Here is an 11,953-nt window from a genome sequence, read left to right on the forward strand (position 1 = left end):
GACAAGACGCAGTGAATTCAAAGAGGTACCATGTAAATATGAAAATCACTTGTCAGGGCTAGTCCAACCGCCAAACAAGCCCACAAAGACCCCTTGTAAGACTCACTACAAAAACTAGCTTATGAGTGAGGTTGCCTCTACGGCATCTATTTATTCCCCTCGTATCTGATTCGGGATTTTATCACATCGACAAAACAAAACGATAAGAGAACCAATAGAGGTTGCACTCAGGCATGACATGCTACTTTGAAGACAGCACTACGTTAAGCAATGATTATCATTTCGAGGAGGCACTCATGAGCATGACATTTCCAGTAACCTCATGCTGAGTTCAAAACAAAGGTATAACTCATGAAAGTCACAAATTTCAGACAAGAAAATAATAACTAAAAGTGTATGCAATAAAGTGAAATCGATGATTCAACTCTGCATAAAGGAGCGTGCAGTGGCAACATTTAGTAAGATCTTCAAAATGTAATAATGTAGGATTAACCATCCCACAAACGACTAAGCGACGATTTATCATTATTGTAGCTCCAAACTTCTAAAAATGATAAGATCCTAGGTACAGTCCAAATAAACATGGTAAGTTCAGAAGACCAGAGTCTAGAAAAGGGCACAACGCCAATGCATATAAGTAATACATGCTGCATAAAGCTACTCATTTAGGCTAAATACAGTTGTTTAAATCATTCACTAGAGCTAGTCCAACCTACGACGCAGAATGAACACAGGATTCTTACTTTCTTTGTATTTACCGTTTGTTCGAACCTACAAAGGGAGTCAATGCTAAACCAAAGACTGTTTTAACCTGAGACAGCGGTAAAACGTGATTATTCTCTAAGACAATACTCATATTTTTTTTTTTAAAAAGCCAGGTTGAATGTATTTGACCTTCAGTAACCTAGATTTTAATCAAACTAGCATACTGATATCAAAAACGGTCTAATATAGTAAAATGTAATATACCTAGTCCTGGTAAAGTACCAGTTAGTACCACTAGCCACCAAATTCAACCAAAAGACAAAGCATACTCCATATGAAAGGAAAATGTAACAAACTTGATCATCTAACTCTCGAAGATTCACAATGTATCTTCCAGCTAGTAAGTATCCCAATGAAATTCTACAAACTTCATCCACCTTGTCAGTTAAAACCAATTTAGCAAAAGAAGTAGTTTTAGATCCACTAACACAGAGACATCATATGACTTAGACCAAGTTTTTCAACGTATGGCAGGAACTAACTAGTGACAACTTCTAATCACAAAATCGTCAAGAAATAGATTTCTGCATAGAAATTGCTATTTCTTGCCGAACCTAAACAGAACAACTTGATACATAATATATCATCCAGATACAGTCACTGCATTCTTCTCCAATGATAATATTAGCAAAACACATAGTTCTAGATAAACTAACCCATTCTATGAATTAGACTATGTTTGTCAGCATAATGCAGGAACTCGAGTGGCGGTTTCCAGAGATTACTCTTCCCAAAACAAATCAAACAGAACATAAGAACATTGAATGAGTAAACTAACACATTCTATGAGTGGCGGTTTCCAGAGACTACTCTTTGGACATAAATACACAAACCAAGATTACCAAGAAACAACCTCATATCTTCACAACAAACCAAGATTACCAAGAAACAACCTCATATCTTCACAACAAACCAAGTCAATCGTTTCCCATGAATGTATTTCCATGTTTAGAAAGAACATAACTATACCAACACATTAGTGTATGATCTGTAATTTTGCACTGCGGTATGTAAACTCCCAAACCAAATCAAACAGAAGATAGAAACACTGAATAAGTAAGTTGCAGAGTTATGCACAAAGTTAAAAAAAACTTTCATCAATACAAATTCAATATCGTTGTTGAATCTAAAATCCTTTTCCAGGTCCCTTCTCCTTCTTAATCCGAGAGAAATACAAACAACATATCCAAAAGAATCAACATCCCAAAGTCGAAAAGAGAGAATCACACATTTCTTCAATTCTTGATACGATTCTTCATAAGGAAGTAAGTGAAGAAGAGGATGACGTGGACAGAGATAAAGAAGAGAGCAAATACTTGGAACGAGAAAGAGGCTTGGCGGTTAAGGAATCAACTTAAAAGAGTCGTGAAGCTCTTCTTCTTCATTATGCTTATTGTTGAAGATTGTGAATGAAGCGATGAGCTTCTAACCAAGCGATGTGCTTGTAGAGAGATCAATGTTGATCTCTGTAATCGTTGCTTAGATCTATGTTGATCTGAGTATATGATTCTTATCTTCTTTTTGTAAGTGTGAGCGTGTGTAATCAAAGCTATAGATATCTCAAAACTTAACAATTCTCCTTTCCCTTTCATATCCATACCCTAATTATAATTTCCCTATAACATCTTTATCTTCTTTATTCCTATGCAAATATGTTTCTTCCCTCATTCAATTACCCAGAAAAAGTTACCATATTTATATCAAATCTGTACACAACCAACCCCACTAATTATTACCCATTTTTTGGGTGAGACCTTCTTCTTCTTCTCCCTTCCTCAATAGATCAGCGAGTGAGCATCATCATCATCCTCTCTTGATCAGTAAGAGAGTGACGGAAATGGCAACGGTGACCGTACGGACACGCAGCTCCCGTAACAATCATCCTACAGACCTCAGTTTTGTAGCGCGGATGCCTAATCACAGGACGGAGCTCGTCGATTCCGTGAGCGAATTGGCAGTTATCGCCGTAAGGACAAGCTCCAGTCTCTTGCCATTTGTTACAAAGCTCCGTCTTCGTCATCCCTTGACGATACACCTCAAGCTCTAAAGCTTCTCTCTCTTTTCTTGCTACACACACCTTTTGAGATGAGAGTGAGACCTACACAGAGAGATATATTTATGACGTCATTATTATTTAAAAAAATAAAATCGGAAAATAATAATTTAATAAATAAAGTGAGAAATTAAAATTACCGAGTCGGTGTTGCTGAGTTGACTCGTTTGACGATCCGAAGCTCCAAATCCATGGCTTCGTCCTTGGTTGATCTTGAGATAACCTGGAGATCTGACGGAGATGGTCTTAGGCAACGAGTTTCTCTTCGCGGAACGAGAATGATGCTTATGAATCGGAGCGAAATCGGAGATCTGGTGACGGAACTGACGGTTATGATTATGAATCGGCGGCGGCGAAGATACGGAGGAGGAGGAGGAAGAGGAAGAAGTAGAGAGATGAATAAGTTTGAGCAGATCTGAGTTTTCAAAACGGAGAGCATCGTTTTCGCGACGGAGAGAGTCGAGTTCCGTCAACAGAGACTGAAGACGGTTGATACAAAGCTCGTAATGCTCGTTGAGTTCATCGTACTCGAGGATGAGTCGCGCTTGACGCAGACGATGCTCTGTAGTTGTATCGTCGCGAGCAGGTGGAGAAGACGACGACGGCGGAGATGGAGAGAGCGATAACGAGGTCGGAAACTGAGAATCCGGCGAGAAGATCGAGTTGTATAAGGAAGCGAAGCTTGCGGCGAACTCTTCTTGATGTTTGTTGCTGAAGCTTTTCTCAGAGATCGGTGATAACGGAGGCGGCGGCGAGTTTGAGTTTAGCGCCGTTACACATGCTAGATCTGTTAGAGTAGTCGCCGCGAGTTTCTCCATTTTTTTTTAGCAAATCTTCGAAAGCTTCCTGAAGAAGATAACACAAACAATGTGTGAATTCACAAAATTGAATCCTATTAAATCTAAAAATCAAACTCGGAGGAGCGAGAGAGAAAGAGAGAGTACCTGAACGAGAAAGAGCGGTGAAGTAAGAGATGTGAACAATGCTCTCTGTATATAAACTGTGAAAACAGAGAAGGACGAGAGAGAGGTGAGGAAGAAGGAAGAGATAAAGATCGTATACGGAAGAGACTATGGGAAGATTGTTACATTACATATATTAGACCGTACGATGAGATGATCTAAGGATGTGATTGTGTTTAATTGGTTGGTGAATTGCTTCCTGATGGTTAAGGTAAAGTACAGAGGAGTATTCTACCTCTACCCACTTCACTTTTTTCGCGCCAACTTCAGAACCGTTAGAGATGTCTAACAGAATAATAGATATTTGTATTTTTTTGTTTTTAGATAACTTCAACAACAAAACTATGTGTTTTAGTTCTTTACCAAAAAAGACTAGTGTTTTAGTTTACAGTAACACACTTTATACATCTTGTGAGAAAATAGTAATTATATTTTTATTTAACTAGATATAAAATTTGAATTTAGTTAATATAACATGGATGAATTATGGATTTTAAAGGAAGTTTAGAGCTCTTTCTCCCATTCAATTTGCTTGAAAGGAGACTTTTTTAAGTTCATGGATGTACATGATTGGAATGTTATAGTAAATCGAAGGACAAAATATCGATAGACGAAGTTCCGATTTACGTTCAAACTATCAGGAAACTAGTTAAAAACATTATTAGTATATTCAATGAGCAACTATAAAAATTTGGATGGAAACAAAGTGTTTGTTAGGAGGGGAAGTTTTGCTTGTAATTTGGAGAATAAGGAAGTATGTATTGATATGTTTGAAGAAAAAAATTCCATTTATTAAGTTTGGTTGGACCAATCATGAATAAGAGAATAGTTAATTAATTGATGATCAAATGTTAGATTTTTTTTTAGTTTGTATATTGTTTGTATAGTTTCACGTTGTTAACGACCGTAGTAGTAAAGGTAAGGGAGTTTGCTTCAAGAGCACAACTTAAACTAACTAACTATGGTCCCTCGTCCGATGTGTATATACTTCAATCAAAATCTTTCGTTGTAGCTAACTAACTAGAAAATGTTTCCTTCCTTCTAACCCAACAACCCTATCGAATTTACAGTTTTAACCTTTTCTTCAACATTTTACTTTAGAATAAAGCTAATCCAAATGTAAGTTTATAATCATAATTAATTCTTATATAGCATTTTTTTTTTAACATCTTACTTTAGTACTTTATTAAAATTGAAACATATATTACATAGTTATTCTAGGACATACATGTCTAACAAAGAGATGATTAAAAGTTAAGAAGAAGAAAACACAATCGAACAAGTGAATTAAACGCTTTTCTTTATAAGCCTTACGCGCTAATAGATTATCAAATTTATTATATTTATTATTCGTCTTCTTCCTTACATGATTATATTGTTTGGCTATCATTCTTTTGACGAAACTTCAATAAACTTTGTAACAATCAATGGTTACGATCTATCTGTTACATTGCTTCCCAACAACACATCTCTAGAAACGGGAGATGACATCTTTATTAGTTAATGAATACCATCTTCTGAATCTCATTCCATGCTGACATCTCCAAATGTTATTTTTGGAGTTTAAAGATGATGTGTTAAACTTGAAAACTTATTTTTGTGCTATTTGTGAGAATTAACTTTATTTTTCTTTGTATTTTTTTTGTTTTTAGTTTTTACGATCCATTATTTTTTATGGTTTAGTTTTGTAAACCGACAAAAACTCATCAACCCGTTTTAGCCAAACTTATTTCATAAACTCATTAAACCCCACATTTCCAATTTAATGAGTTCATATGGATATGGTTACATTAAGTTTACCCATGAATCTGAACTCATTTTAGCACCCCTAAACATAGCTACCAAAATGCCTCCATGGGTCCATAATCCAGCTCCAGCTTGATCGTGACTTCATGAACTCTATACATCTTTTACTTATTTAATGAATTGAACAATACATTTTCTTAAAATACACGAGAATTGAGATTGTAAATGGGGGTGTGACGACAAAAGGAAAAAAAAAAAAAGTTTAATGGGTTTCGGCCCAATACATATGTAAATAAGCCCAATAAATACGGAAACGCAATGCATCATACACTTTGTCAATTTTTTGTTTTCTTTCTCAAATCTTATCTGATTTTCTCATCACTCCATAAATTCACAAAATTCAGTGATTGTCATTTGCCCAATCACAACAAAACCAATGACATCAAATAAACTCTGGAGCCGTAAACCAGAGGTCAAAACCGGGAAATCCGAGTTTCCGGTTACCAGATTCCTCCGTGGACAAATCGAGAGCATCAAGAACACAACCACTGGTCCAGGAATCGGTGGCGGTATTGGCTGCGGCGCTGGAATCGGCTTTGGTCTCACCGGTGGGCTCGGGATTGGCGCCAATGAAGGTCTTAACCATTCTAATGTGGTTCTTGGATTCGGTTTAGGTTGCGGTATCGGGTTCGGGTTTGGGTATGGGTTTGGTGTTGGCGGCGGGTACAGTTTCGATGACATTAAAGATAGGTTTGACCTATGAGTACAAGCTCCGGTTCTTAATCCCGGGTCGGGTTCGGGTTTATTACAAACATTTATGTTAATTTTGTATTAACATTTTTGTTGATTGTCTATTTCTAATCAGATTACTCTTGTCTTCATTTTGTTTTATAAGTTCAATATTTGCTTGAATTATATAATTATTGAAGCATAAACATAAAAATAGTTACGATTATTACACAAATTTATTAATAATTCATTATTAACAACAACAAAAAAAAGATTATACATAAAATTTGTCAAATTATTCATTTTCTTATAGCACACTGTAATATCAAAAATATAAAGTAAAAACATAAAAAAATCAAATCGATCATAAATAAATTATTTAAACTGAAGAAACAAACTTTTCGAAGCTGTCGTAGATATTTCTCATGAGTGGTCTTTTGTCTGGGTTCTTGTGTACACAAGCTAAACCGATCTTGATCACTTGAACCATACTATCTTCCAAATCTCTATCCCCAGCCAAAACCGAATCAAGAACATACCAAACCGGATCAAGAACATACCAAATCGGTTCAAGATTTGGTCCAAGAAGTATGTTGCTTGAGGTTATGTGTCCATGGACGTATCTTTTGGGACTGAACTCGTGAATGTACATCAATCCTTTGGCGATTCTTCTCAATATACTTAACCGGACCGGCCAAGTTAATTGCTTGCAGGACACGCTACCAGCTCTACCTGTCATAAACTTGTATAAATCAGACTCGAATCTAAAGTATATACATATGGACCATGGATTTATGCGATTTCGACACTAAACGTACCTTGAATTGCAGAACCAAGATCACCATTTGGTATGTAATCATAGATCTAGAGCTTCTCTTCTGGAGACCAGCAACAAGCCTTGAGATTCAAGACATTAGGGTTCTTGAGTTTCGCTATTGCTTCGACATCAGCTAGAAACTCTTTGAGCCTTAACCAACCTTTATCTTCCAATCGTCTAACAGCTAACATTAACCCGTTATCAAGAACAACCTTGTAAACTAGCCCGATCCTGCTCTTCCCTAGAAGAAAAGCCGAAGCTTTCAGTAGCTGGTCGAGGTCAAATTCGATCTCCGGGTCCATTGGTATGAAAACCTGTTGATGAGTTTTCTTCTCATCAAGCGCTTCAGATTCTAATTCTGTCTTGAAACAAAAAAACTCCGGTTTTGTCTTCTTCAGTTTCTCTTCGGAATCATCTTTGATTGCACAAGCTGATGCTTTTCGAAGACAGTAGATAAATAATGAAGCAAAAAAAATGATTACGGCGAGTGTGCCTCCAGTGGCTGTAACGATGATGCAGAGTCTAGAGTGATGGTTGGCTCTTCTTGTATATAGCTGAGAAGGAACTATCCCTGTGTTTCTTGTGATGCAAGAAACCTTTAAGGGTAATCCACTGAGGAAAGGGTTCCCTTGGAAAGCATTTGGACCGGCATTCAACAGTACGTTGGATTTAGGAATCGGACCGCTGAGGTTATTGTAAGAGAGATCGACATATAGAAGCTCCGGTAGATCTCCAAGACTTGTTGGAATCATACCTGAGAAGAAGTTATGAGAAAGATCAAGAGTACCTTTCAGATTCTTCAGACTTCCAAAATCTTTGGGGATTGTTCCAGTTAAACGATTGAAAGAAAGATTCAGGGAGATGAACCAAATTAGAACTGAATCCGGTTGGAAGATCTCCAGTGAAACTGTTCGTGCTAAGAACTAGTGTCTTTAGCCTCTTGCATTGAATAAGCGACAAAGGGATCGAACCATTGAAAGATTTCTCAGAAAGATCCAAAGTCATGAGACTCTTGAAGATCCCTACCTCTTCAGGAACTGACCCGGAAAAAGAATTGCCAGAAAGAACCAAGCTTTGAACCCCTTTAGGTGCACAGAGTTCAACAGGTAAGTTCCCTTGAAACTCATTGTCTTTAAGGTTAATGTGACGAAGCGACAAGAGACTACCAATGGAAGGAGGAAGAGAACCCGAAAGACGTTTATTAGGAAGACGAATCGACACAACTCTCAAATCATCATTACATGTAATACCTTGCCAAGAACAAGGGTTTGGATCTGACGAGTTCCAATTGGTAAAAACAGAGTTATTCTGGTTTTGTAGGAATTGTTTAAAAGAGAGAAGAGTTGACCTTGATCGTTTAGAGAAGTAGATATGCCAATGAAATGAGTTAGAATGAAACAGAGAATGAGAAATGATTGAGCCATTTCAGAAGAGAAATCAATTCTGAATTGAGTATATAAAGCTTGGCTATTAAATATCTCTCTCAAGAAGTAGCATGTTTTAATCAATAGTGTTGCTATAGCTTGGACTGGCCTAGGTTTTTTAAGTCAACAGTTATAACTTCTTTTTAATCCTAAATTTTTGAAGATATTTGTTTTGTTTTTTTTTTTGGTAGAAAGTTGCATCTAAATTCTATGCATCAAACAAATTGTAATTAATAAATGTTTGAAATTTTGTATGTGTATATATATTTCATTTTATATGTCAATGGAATTAGCGATGATTGAGGCGATCATTGGAACAGTAGGGGGCACGTAATGTAATGAGGAACAGCTTTGCTAGTTTCTAGTTGTTTAGTGGTGGGGAAATGTATTGACAATTTTTACTTGTTGATCCTAAAAGTCAAATCTCCAACTAGAATAAGTTATTTTACCGGTCAATTTAAGTTTCGGTTCGACTTGATTTGTTCTCTCTAGTTTACTTCTAGAATTGTTTGTTTCTCTTTTCATTTTGGGTCTTAATTAAGAGACAAATCTCAACTAGTTTGGGGAATAAGAGTTAACAACATGTGTCGGAAAAAACATGAAAAACACAAATACACTACTTAAAAGTCAACTTCACGAGTCATGGCCAAACATTTTGAGTACTACATAATTTGGTCTTACTTTAACATTAATTTAGTTTCACAATTTTGAAAAGAAGATTTAATACAGCAAACTAAAATGATTCATTCTAATTGAATTAGGTTTTAGTTTTATTTACTTTTTTTTTCTTATTGTTATACGAAAAGGTTATACCAAATTTGTGGTCGGCTTGGCTAGTGGCGAAAATGTTTGGTCCTTCTATAATATGGAAGCTGAACTTTGCCCATTTGAGAGAGATGATTACGCGAATTCTGTCATCCCTCTCTCCTCTAACCTAATTTTCTCTCTCGCCTCTCTCCTCTAAAAACTCAAAAGCCGCCGTCTTTGGTCTATGGCCAACATCCGGTGGCTTTATAGCCCCGGGGTTGTGCTTTCTTTATAGTTTTCTTCCTTCTGTTGTAGTGTTCCTGTCGGTTGTGTAGTCCTCGAGCGGTTTTTGACCTCTCCCGACGAGATTGGAAGTGGAACTACTCTGGATTCCAGTTGTAGATCTGTTGATGATCTTGAAGATGTTGCTGTCTTGTTCGATCGACTTGTGTATTGACTTTGTATTACCAGCGATTCGTCCTCGTTTTGCCGTGTTTTCAAGAGTCTCGCTCTACCTTTGAAGTAACAGATCTGGTCCATCGTGTTAGTCGGTGGTGTTCGTCGGAGTTGTCTCTTCAGAGGGGGTGGTGCGGTCAATTCTTTTGTCCGGTAATCGAGCTCAATCTCATCAATTTAAGCTAGTTTGGTATATCCCCGGCTTGTTTGATGTTGGCCTTAGTTGTTGTTTTTCTGCTTATTCTACTGGTTTGTTAGGCCATCTAGTCTAGCTTTCGATCCCGAGGGAGTTACGGTCGGGTCTCTTGTTTGGTTTAGGATAGCTTTCGTTTACCTTCTTATTGGTCCATTGAATCTTTAAACCAATTTTCCTTTCACTGCCATTAGTCTAGAAAATAAATAGGTTTGTTTCGTGGTCTGTTCCATATCAGTTCTTGTAAGGCTAAACTCTTGTGGCAAGTGTCCATTTGTGGGGAGGCATAGTTCTAGATGTAGATTCTCGGTTCAAGATTAGGTGGTTAGGAATTAGATTCGAGTTCTTTGCTTATTTTGTTCGAAGTATTCGTTTTTATATGGGTTAAATCTTCGCGGTGATATCTATCCTTGGATCTCTTCCATTGCGTTTGCAGGTCCTTTCGACATCGACTCTTGAGTACTTAGTCCCGCGATTAATGTTCTCTTCCGACTTCTCCAATGATTTTGAGAACTTTTCTTTTGGATTTAGTTTGTATATTTTGTTCCCGTGTATCGGGTTTAAGCTTCCGGGGATATCTTTGTTTTCCGCAGGTTTTAGGATTTCAAAAACGCATCTCATCCTGTATTTCATCTTGGTATAATATAATGGAAATGTTCCAGTGAAAAAAAAAGAGAGATGATTACGCCCAAAAACGTATTACCCATTGGATAAAAATTTACCCAGGTCAAAAAAATATTTAAAAGCTAGTTAAATAGAAAGAAGAGACAATTGGCGTAATGAGGGGGAGTCGAACCGAGGTTGGGGGGGGGGGGTCAACATATTAAAGGAAAACCAATTATGCTACTGAAAATTAACAATTTTACATGCAAAACTATACTATTTCAACATTTTACCCGTCAGTTGACCCACCTAAGCTCTACGTGGGTCCGTCACTAATCCAACTTACTAAAACATTTTTGGTTCTAGTTTAAACTATTCAAATTACTAAAACAAATGATATTACTTATCTTTATTCATATACAACTCAAGTGTACATAAATACAATAAAATTCAAAACAATAAACCGGTTATAAGCTATACATTACAATTACAAACAATGTGAAACTTAAAATGCAAGCAAAACAAAACTAAGTTACGGCAACAAGATAAACTTCTCATTGTTGTTCTAAAGAGGAGTTACGCCTTTTCCTGCTAAAAAATTTAACCAAGTTTGGAACTTTCTTCTTCTTCTTGATTACAAAGAACGTTGGAGTCCCTCTGTTCCCTGATGAGTATCTTCTCGACTTCCCTCCTTGAACCGGTGTGAACTTCCCACTAAGCCTTGCCGATTTTCTTATTGGTCTAGGAGAGTTGATCAAGCCTTTGTCTCCTGAGTTCTCTTCGTAACTTTGAAGCGATTTTCTTATAGGTTTAGAAGGCCTGATCACGCCATAGTCTTCTGAGTTCTGTTTGAACTTTTGAATCTCATCTTGGACCATTCTCTTTATCGATAGCGACCTCTGCATCCTGAACGATGCCCTTTCTTCTTCCACCATTGTTTTCCCACTCACTCTCTTTAAAGATTCCGTCTTTAACAAAATCGCTTTAGTGCTAGCCTTGAGTGCTTCAACCCATGCCATTGCAGCTTCCACTTTCTTCTCTGCAGTTTCTTTCGCGTGACAAGCTTGTCCACTCAAATACTCGTACTCGAATCTTGGGATTGTGATGGTTGAACTTCTCTGAGATTCCATTTCCCGAGTTTCCATTGTCTTCTCTGCCATAGACTCAAGCTTCTCGAGAGCTAAAGCCTCTGCGTGCTTGGCTTTCTTAAGCTCATCTAACTTGAAAAGCAACTCTTTCTCCTTCTCACCAATTCCTATTTCAGTTTTATGTACTTCACTCTTTATGACCGTTGCTTCTTCTTTAAGCTCAAGCTCCTCTTTCTTTGTAGCTTCTCTATCATTCTTTAGCTTCTCAAATGAAGTAGTTAAATTGTCAGCAAGAGAGCTGATTCTTTCTTCCGCTGCAAATACTGCTTCTAACTGATCTTTCGCAATAAGCAGCTTCGAATTGAGTCTC

At 37.1% G+C, this 11,953-nt stretch overlaps 2 protein-coding genes and 1 pseudogene across 3 annotated transcripts; 1 reads left to right on the forward strand and 2 right to left on the reverse strand.

Annotated features, from left to right (window-relative positions):
• Positions 1-1,820: 1,820 nt before the first annotated feature.
• Positions 1,821-3,909, reverse strand: LOC104701266 (zinc finger CCCH domain-containing protein 14). The gene is made up of 3 exons (XM_010416914.3): positions 3,763-3,909; positions 2,959-3,664; positions 1,821-2,863 (listed from the first exon to the last, which is right to left on the reverse strand). The coding sequence occupies exons 2-3, from the start codon at positions 3,634-3,636 to the stop codon at positions 2,549-2,551; spliced, it is 993 nt and encodes a 330-aa protein (XP_010415216.2). The 5' UTR covers positions 3,637-3,664; positions 3,763-3,909; the 3' UTR covers positions 1,821-2,548.
• Positions 3,910-5,893: 1,984 nt separating this feature from the next.
• LOC147940861 (uncharacterized) lies at positions 5,894-6,407 on the forward strand. The gene has a single exon (XM_087460183.1). It carries the CDS (start codon positions 5,963-5,965, stop codon positions 6,287-6,289), a length of 327 nt encoding a protein of 108 aa, XP_087316309.1. The 5' UTR covers positions 5,894-5,962; the 3' UTR covers positions 6,290-6,407.
• Positions 6,408-6,541: 134 nt separating this feature from the next.
• LOC104701268 (putative inactive leucine-rich repeat receptor-like protein kinase At1g66830) lies at positions 6,542-8,496 on the reverse strand (annotated as a pseudogene). The gene is made up of 2 exons (XR_015562738.1): positions 7,074-8,496; positions 6,542-6,987 (listed from the first exon to the last, which is right to left on the reverse strand). The product of XR_015562738.1 is annotated as a putative inactive leucine-rich repeat receptor-like protein kinase At1g66830 (transcript).
• Positions 8,497-11,953: the final 3,457 nt, after the last annotated feature.

The sequence above is a fragment of the Camelina sativa genome, chromosome 7 (genome assembly GCF_030686135.1).
Source record: "Camelina sativa cultivar CO46 ecotype springtype chromosome 7, ASM3068613v1".
In the NCBI taxonomy this organism is placed as follows: Eukaryota; Viridiplantae; Streptophyta; class Magnoliopsida; order Brassicales; family Brassicaceae; genus Camelina; species Camelina sativa.

Excerpts from the sequence above, each read along its gene's own strand:
- LOC104701266 (XM_010416914.3), bottom strand. The coding sequence starts at position 3,636 with ATGGAGAAACTCGCGGCGACTACTCTAACAGATCTAGCATGTGTAACG. Across the intron at positions 2,864-2,958 it reads AACTCAGCAACACCGACTCG|GTCTCACTCTCATCTCAAAA; the intron begins GTAATTTTAATT and ends CTCTCTGTGTAG.
- LOC147940861 (XM_087460183.1), top strand. The coding sequence starts at position 5,963 with ATGACATCAAATAAACTCTGGAGCCGTAAACCAGAGGTCAAAACCGGG.